At 48.0% G+C, this 8,669-nt stretch overlaps 1 protein-coding gene across 2 annotated transcripts; it reads left to right on the forward strand.

Moving 5' to 3' along the window:
* The first annotated feature begins 235 nt into the window (after positions 1-235).
* CKB (creatine kinase B) lies at positions 236-8,365 on the forward strand. 2 transcript variants are annotated; one of them, XM_030481543.1, is made up of 8 exons: positions 236-469; positions 2,032-2,219; positions 2,685-2,839; positions 3,655-3,787; positions 4,692-4,863; positions 6,382-6,505; positions 7,227-7,416; positions 7,999-8,365. In XM_030481543.1, exons 2-8 carry the CDS (start codon positions 2,042-2,044, stop codon positions 8,175-8,177), a joined length of 1,131 nt encoding a protein of 376 aa, XP_030337403.1. In that variant the 5' UTR covers positions 236-469; positions 2,032-2,041; the 3' UTR covers positions 8,178-8,365. The 2 variants fall into 2 exon arrangements, with proteins under 2 accessions (XP_030337403.1, XP_030337402.1); XM_030481542.1 differs by lacking the exon at positions 2,032-2,219 and adding an exon at positions 1,358-1,571 and having other exon boundaries at positions 380-469.
* Positions 8,366-8,669: the final 304 nt, after the last annotated feature.

Genomic DNA, 8,669 nt, shown 5'->3' on the forward strand with positions numbered 1-8,669 from the left:
GTATTTTCAGGCTGGGGGGTTATTACACCCGTTAGTGAATCCTCAGCCAAGGTGTGAAGCCCGATTGGCAGCAGGCCACACACCTGCACTGGTGTGCGGTGGCACCCCCGAGCCGGGATCCCGGCGTGATGTCCGTGTCGGGTGCAACCAGCGGGGCGCCGCTGCCGCTCTGCTGTGCGGGGCGGCCGGGGCGGGAACCCCCAGCCCCCCACCCACCGCCGCCCTGCTTCCCCCCAGAGACAAGCAAAATGGCGGCAAGCGCAGGCCCAGCCAGCGGCAGGCGCTCACCCCGCCCTGCCGCACCTGGCCCAATGGAATGAATGGGCTATAAATAGCGGCCAATGGGGCGGCGGGTCGCGCTCTATATAAAAGAGGCGCGGCGGTAGTGCTGGGCTCCACTCAGCTAGGGCAGCAGTGGGGTGCGGAGCGGCGCGGAGGTCCTTGCTGCGGTTTGGCTGCGGAGCCCTCGGTAAGTCCTGGGGCAGCCGAGCCGTCCCGCAGCTTTAAAATGAGGTTTAGTTTAAAAAATCATTTTTATTATTATTCCCCCCCCCCCGTGTGGGGTGACCTGGTCCGGCTGAAGAATGGGAGCGGGTGCGGCGGGGAACAGTGCAGGGCAGGAGCGCCCGGCCGGGGTGGGGGTGCGGCGCGGAGCTCCCGCGGGGTGAGGCGCAGGTGCTTACTGGGCTTGCCCTCAGCTGGAGCGGCCCCTGCTCTAAAACCAGATTAACCCGGTATTTAGCAGGGTAGTTACATATGCTCGCCCCAGCCACGTCCCCCGAGGGAGCCGTCTGTTGTGTAATGGCTTATTGGATGCTTCCCACCCCTCCGCTCCCAAGGCGGGAGCAGCCGGGGCTCCGCGGGCGCGGAGGGTGCCGGGCGCGGCGGATCCCCCTCGAGCCCAGTAGTGGCCGTCGGAGGCGCGGCCGCCTTCAGAGGGCATCGCGGTGCCGCTGCGCTCACCTGCTGCCTGGCCCGTGGTCCTGGTGGAGCCGTGCCTTCCCCGCCCCGCGGCGGCCCGGCCGCTCCCCCTGCCCTCGCCCCGGAGCCGCCGGCGGGGTCTGCCGCGCGCTGCCACGGCCGCTCCGCGCGACCTTGGCCGCGTCCGTTCACGCGGGCAGTGCCCGAGCCCCTGTCCTGCGGCGGGGATGCCGAAGGACCGGGCAGAGCTGGTGGAGGTGAAGAACTTTTTCCTTTGCTCCTTCGCTGGCTCTTGCGGAAGGTGGTGTGGCAGCAAAGGTGTGAGAGGCACGGGCGGAATGACAGCCAAGGTGACCTTGCCTGGGCGCCTGGCTTCTCCCGGCCGGTCCAGAGCCTGCCAAGCCCCCGGTGATAGGCTTCCCCTTTTTCTCCCCAGTGACTGCGGGTAGGGTCAGACATGCCTTTCTCAAACACCCACAACCTCCTGAAGATGAAGTTCTCGGCCGATGATGAGTTCCCTGACCTGAGTGCTCACAACAATCACATGGCCAAGGTGCTCACCCTGGACCTGTACAAGAAGTTGAGGGATAAGCAGACTCCCAGTGGATTTACGCTGGATGATGTTATCCAGACTGGGGTTGACAACCCAGGTAATGGCGGGGGACCGTTAGATCTGCATAACGATGATCTGTTCTCCCTCCTTACTGGAAGTGCTTCTTGACAATGGCACCCAAAGCTCTTGAGCTACTGAGAGGCAAATCTTGTAAAGCATTGAAAGACGGCTCTAAATGGGTGGCTGGTTAAAAGGGGCCTTGTTCTATCAAGCCATGTTGCTTGCTGTGATCTGACATACTGATTTCCAGACACTTCAATTATGTAACTGCTCTGCTAAATACTTTCAATCAGAAAAGAGGAAAAAAAAACCCCACAACCCAAACCCCAAATTCATTCTAATTGTAACACAATGGGAGAAAAAAAGAGTCGGCTTACCTGGCTGTTCTGGTCTGATTCTATTCCAAACTGGTTATGTGATGTTCTTTAGCACTTCTATGAAAAAAGGGGAACAGATGTGTTTACATGTTAACATTACAGTATTTATTTTTACTCTAGCAATATCAAAATGGCCCAACTAAATAATCAGAGACTGCCTCCTGATGAGGAGTATCCGGACCTGAGCAGCCACAACAACCACATGGCTAAAGTTCTAACCCTGGATTTATACAAGAAACTGAGAGACAGAGTCACGCCCAGTGGCTTCACCCTGGATGATGTCATTCAGACTGGGGTTGATAATCCTGGTAAAATGCGTTGAGAATACACTGTGTGAGCCAGCTGAAGTAACTGGTGCTTTTGAATATAGTGACTTAGAACTAGTTTTGTGGAGGTGGTGTTCATGAGCAGACTACAGAAATGCAGCTCTGTAGCAGAAGAAACAAAAATTGAAGCATGCTTGCTTACAGCAAAGCATGATTGCTGAGACAAAAAGTGGTCTAAATTAGCTAGTGAAACTGGATATGCTATGCGAATTTGTCCTAAACCAAGCTTGACAAATGAGTGTGGTTTAATGGCAACAGCTATGGGTTCCCATAGCACTGCATTTGACTGACTGGCTGAAGTGTAAAATGTAGGGTCTCTCCAAATGTTTTTATGTAAGGATGCATTTCTAAGTGACTAGACATACCACTACAGAACTTGCCTGGTTAGTGCTACGCTGGAGTACAGCCAAACATCACCCATACTTAGCTCTTCTGATTTTACTCCAGGCCATCCCTTCATAATGACAGTAGGATGCGTAGCTGGTGATGAAGAATCCTATGAGGTGTTTAAGGAACTCTTTGATCCAGTTATTGAAGACAGGCATGGTGGCTACAAACCAACTGATCAGCACAAGACCGACCTGAACGCTGATAACCTGCAGGTATAAACTTCTGATCAATTACTGATGTCTGCTGGTCTGAGGACTGGGTAAAGTTGTTGGCAGCTGCCTAGACTGATTGCTCAGGCTCTGCCCCCCACTTTCACCCAGGACATACCCACAGGCTGCGTGTCCAGTGCAGTCAGACTTATGAGCTTGCTTGATGTGCTGCTGCAGTGTCAGTCGTGCCAAATGTGTTCAACATGTGTTTCCATGAACTCTGGGCTGTAGAAGTCAAGCTTTAAACCATGCTGTCCTTAGAGTCAAGGACTCTCATAAAACACCATCTGATCTTGGATCTTAAATATCACCTGCTGGTCTCATACTTCAGAATAGACATTGCTATGGCTACAAGTAAGGATTTTTGCCCATTTTATGGATTTTAGATGTTACTGTAGACTAGGAATTCCTAACACTGTGTTGATTGGCTAGCCGTAGGTCATCTTAAGAGACTTTGGATGACAGTAGTCAGTAATTCTCATTTGCAAGAGTAAACACCTAATTGAACAAGTGTTTACTTCATGTTGATGCCTCTAGATTGCAGATCTGATGAGGTAACAGAAGCCCAGACCGTAGTTTGCAATGGACATAAAATTCTCTAGCACTACTTGATATCTGTAGCCTTAGCCTCAGAACAAGCATTGTTAAACAGATACTTGAGCTAATGCTGATGAGTCCTGAAGTAAGATGCCTGCTTGCAGGCCAGGTAGTCAATATCTCTGGTATAAGGTGCATGTTTAAATGCATGGCAGCAACATGTATTTTAGGGTAGGTATCTTGACAACAGGGTTGTACTCACTGGCTTCCTAATCTTGTAGGGAGGTGATGATCTGGATCCGAATTATGTGCTAAGTTCCCGTGTCAGAACTGGTAGAAGCATCCGTGGATTCTGTCTTCCCCCGCACTGCAGTCGAGGAGAGAGGCGGGCTATTGAAAAGCTCTCCGTTGAAGGTAAAGTGAAAACTGGAGGCATCAGGGAATATTACGTCCTTTGCGCAAGAGATGTTTGCAGTTTGAAAACGGAGGCAGTTGGCAAAAGCTGCCTCCCTCAAGATTTGATGTGAACATGGAGCCTTCCCTGAAGAAGGCTTACTACATTTCAGCTGCCTCAGCATTGCAGTTCGTAGCTGAGAGCAAGAGCATATGTCAGAGGGAAGTTGTACTGCATTAAGTTGACCTTTGCTGATCTTGAAAGCTTTTGTCTCTGTGTGTGGGGAAAGAAGTTGGTTCATCATGGCTCAAACCTGAAATATAACAGGTATGTAGCAACTTCAGGGCTTGAGTCATGGTTGCAGTATTTTGTGGCTGCTTTTAATTGACTTTTATTAACATTCAGCTTGCTTAGAGGTGTAGTCTTGCTCCAAATATGCAATTGACTAGAGCAAGCCCTAGTTTTCAGTGAAACTCCTCAGCTGCAGATTTTTTTCTATTGCCTCCCAACAATTTCTATTGAGAGGAAAGGATACACTCAAGGTGCAGTTCTGGAGACTGAGAGCGTAAGTTGTTCCAGAACCTCTCAAGGACAGGGTAACAGTCCTTGACTAGAATAATGCTGTTTGTTATATTCATGACCTTGATTCTCCTTGGAAGAAAGCATGTCACTTCTACAGTTAAGCAGCAGTAATGATCCTATACTGTATCTAAGGGAACAAAGACTACTTGTTTAAGCCTGGAAGGTGCAGACAAATCATCTGATGCTGCCTTAAGTTCTGTAATGCCACAAAGGCATTGCCACTGCAGATGAAAGCAAGGGAAGAATCAAACCCAGCAGATCAGACATTGCCGTACTGGTCTCTAAAGTGCTGGGGATGTCTAGCATCTTTGGTCCCATCCTAAAAGTGACTCTCTCTTTCAGCTCTGGGTAGCCTGGAGGGTGATCTCCAGGGCAAGTACTATGCTCTGAAGAACATGACTGATGCACAGCAGCAGCAGCTGATTGATGATCACTTCTTGTTTGACAAGCCAGTTTCTCCTCTTCTGTTGGCATCTGGGATGGCACGAGATTGGCCTGATGCCAGGGGTATCTGGTGAGTATTTCTGGAAGGGGGGAGTTGTGTGACATCACTGCAAACAAAAATCTTGCCGTTTTAGTTATGGCTTGTACTGTGGGCAAAATGGCAGCTTCTGAGCTCATATTACTGAATCTAATGAGAAACTTGTGTGGTATCCTCTGGGGAAGTTGCATCTGAACCAGCAGAATTTGGACAAGTGTTACTATGCCTCACATTGGGCTGGTAGGAGCAAGGCAGCTTTGCTAGCCTATAACTAGAGCCTACCCATCCAGCACAGGTTAGTGAAACACCAGGCAATGATTGAGGTAGCATAAGAAAGTAGATCACTTATAGAGGAGTAGGTGTGCCGCTACATTCAGCTCCTGTCCCAGAAGCTTAGAGTAGCTGGTGGTAATAAGTCATAGCATTGGCTTAGTTCAGACTTAATACTGAATGCATGGTTGTTCCCTTGTAGTCTCATCACTTCTCCTTGCAGAAACTCAGGGATAAGAGACTCCTGGTAAGATTTCTCCTCTTGGCCCCAGATACATTTGGTGACATGAGTTGACTGATGCAGAGGTGTGGAATGGAAGGATTCTGCTTATCAGATATAGGTCACCTACATAAAACTCTGCACCTCAGGAGCATCTGCAACATAATTAACTTGCTCCCTTGTAAGCTAAGGGCTAGGTTTTTATCAGCTGGAATATGCCAATCTTATTACTGTAGCTGCGCTAGGAATAAATGCAGAGGAAGCATGCTTTGTTTCTGTAGGTCACCTTTAAGATTGCATCATCTACCTGCAGATTGCCAGCACTAGATAGTGCTGTCACCTGAGCATGACTAATCTACAAGCTTGCAGTGTAAAGTCTCAGTGTTGCCTGCATAAATGACTTTCCTCGGGTATAGTTAATTTTTGATCCTAATCAAGCTGAGAAATTATCAGCATGATAAATACTGATAGTGCTTGCTGTCAGCTGCAAGCTAGGACAAGAGGGGCCATTGGTGTTCAGAGGTTTTTATAATATATCTGAAGAGCCCTGATCAAAAATTAATAGTGAAAACTCAACTTAGTTTTCTGTTAAGGTACAAAGTGCAGTTTAACAAAATCTGACAAAATCCTGATAAAAGACTTTGTTAAACATTGTCAACGTGGTGTCATTATGAACATCACTGTACAGGGCAGCCTCAGTCTATAGTGATCACCCTCCTGCAAACACTGCTGGACAGGGGAAATCCTTTACATTTGTGAACTTGGGCCACAAGTGAGTTAGGGGGATGACTGGGTTTTAGTGTCTCATGTCATGTTCTTACTCATTCTGTCGTGTTCAGGTATAGACCAATTCAAACTACCTCTTGAAAAGAACAGGGTGAAAACTACTAGCTTAACTCTGTTAGGTCCTGCATGGGCAAAAGCAAGAACAATTTCTTGGAAGAAGCAACTAAGTGAGCCTCTCAAAATAAAAGCTGCAATGATGAGTAATTTGGTGCTATTACATTTACCTTGAAAACGTCAGGTGGGACAGACAACAAGTTGTTTGCCTTGTTTCCTAGGCACAATGATAACAAGACCTTCCTTGTTTGGATCAATGAGGAGGATCACCTTAGAGTTATTTCCATGCAGAAAGGTGGCAACATGAAGGAAGTATTTACCCGCTTCTGTACTGGGCTAACACAGGTAAATCAATATTGCCTGAACCGTAGGTTTAAATGTTACATGTTTCTCTGGTTAGAGCTGAAAGTGCAGACTCTGAAAGCCCCCTTTGGAGTCCTGCATGGTGGTGCTTCATAACCTGGGTCTCTGGGAACACCTTGACGAGGTCCAGAGCTGTGAGGGCTCTGGAACACTTAAATTGGCGAAGTGTTGTGGCTGTGAAGTCTGGAATATGTCCTCTGATATGGCATCCTCATCCAAGCGTTTAAACTGTACTTAAAGGAGATTTCTGCATGGCTTTAGAAATGAAGCATTGAGGCGCCCTGGGTAGGAGGAGAAATTGCTTGAATGTGGATGGACAAAGCTGGACTGCAGTTCCTAGGCTGAATACTTTTCTCAGCTTCTAGTCTTGATATGAACTTGAGTCTTACCAGCCTCTTCCCTAATGCAGACAGACATGCCCGTGGGATATGTACTAAATCAAGCTTCCCAACAGATAGTGACTTGAGATTTTGTAGTGTAGTTTAAACTTTTTGTAGTCTCACTGCTAGGAGCAAGAGCCTTAAAAGCCCCTTGTTGGTGGCCCTTCTTTCCCAATGGAGGGAGCTTATGTGACTGGTGCAAATAGCAGTTCAAACTGTTGTGGCTGTTGCTATGTAACAGAAGCTGTAAATGAGCACTAATGGATGACCTACATCCTTCATGCAGTGAACAATCTCTAAATGTCCGTTCTCTCTCTTTATAGATAGAAAATCTCTTCAAGTCCAAAAACCACGAGTTCATGTGGAATCCACACTTGGGCTACGTCCTGACCTGCCCATCCAACCTTGGAACAGGGCTTCGTGCTGGTGTGCACATCAAGATACCAAACCTTGGGAAACATGAGAAGTTTGGAGAAGTCCTCAAGAGGCTTCGGCTGCAGAAACGAGGCACAGGTGAGAGGTGGTAGTGATGTCCTTGTCAGGTTGCTCTAAGACACCAGCAAAAGCCTGACTGCAGTCAGAGCAGTGTCTTGGTTCACACTGGCAGTGCCTGTCAGACCATTCGAAGGGTACCCTTGTAAAGCACATGGAGAGAACCAAGCCTTAAAATTGTATCCTGGAGGAGGTGGGGATGCAAGTGCACTGTGTAGGCCTTACTGTATCTGGCTGTCTAGGTATGTTCTATATGTGGTATTCTTGGTATCAGATAGGGTGGAGCTGGTGGCAGCTGTTCTGTTGTAAGCAGGGATGGGAATCTTGGTTTAACTTCTGGCTAGGAAATAGCTACAGCGGGTACTTCTGACCACAGGTTAGATTGCTCATGGGTTAAAAGAATAAAGAGCTGGCCTAATGGCACGCTGGGTGGCTCATGTTGGCGGTCACGTGCAGCTTTATCTCCTTGCATGCAGGAGGCGGCAGCAGTGGCACTTGCAGAGAGTTGCCTTGCTGTGTTCCCGTGGCAGGCTAGTGAGGGAAGAAAGGTAGACTTGCCTGCTCTAGCTGTGGTCAATGTACTAACTCTGTCTCTTGCTCCAGGTGGTGTGGACACAGCTGCTGTTGGAGGAGTGTTTGATGTCTCCAATGCTGATCGTCTTGGCTTCTCTGAGGTGGAGCTGGTGCAGATGGTGGTGGATGGTGTGAAGCTGCTCATTGAAATGGAAAAACGCCTTGAAAAAGGCCAGTCCATTGATGACCTCATGCCAGCTCAGAAATGAAGCACTTTATTCTCACGCTTCCTAACTTATTGGATGAATAATAAAATGTCACTCCAGTTCAAACCCCTGGGTTCAGAGCCCACTTAGTTACACTGTAGAGAAGTCTTCCATCCATCTGTGTTAGAGTTTATTTTTTTGATGGTTGAGATGTTGCTGAAAATTAAATAAACTGTTGTTTTGGCCTGAGATGTCTTAGATGTGTTAACTGAATGTCTTTGAGATTTAAGGGACTTATTTTTATTAGTTATGCTAGATGGGCTGGTTTTGTGTGCTAGCACATCTTCCTGGCTGTGCTGCTGTGGTCTACTTGAGCTGAAATATGGTTTAGGCAGTGTCAAAAATGAACCTTTAACTTGATTGTAGTTGGTGTAAACTTGAGAACTAGTGTTAAACATGAGTCACAGCAAACATGCCCTCCCTCCAAGGCTTTGACTTGTGCATCTGCTCATGGTAACTGTAAACTGTCATTATCCTGACTACAGTGAGCCAGGC

This window comes from Strigops habroptila, chromosome 4 (genome assembly GCF_004027225.2).
Source record: "Strigops habroptila isolate Jane chromosome 4, bStrHab1.2.pri, whole genome shotgun sequence".
In the NCBI taxonomy this organism is placed as follows: Eukaryota; Metazoa; Chordata; class Aves; order Psittaciformes; family Psittacidae; genus Strigops; species Strigops habroptila.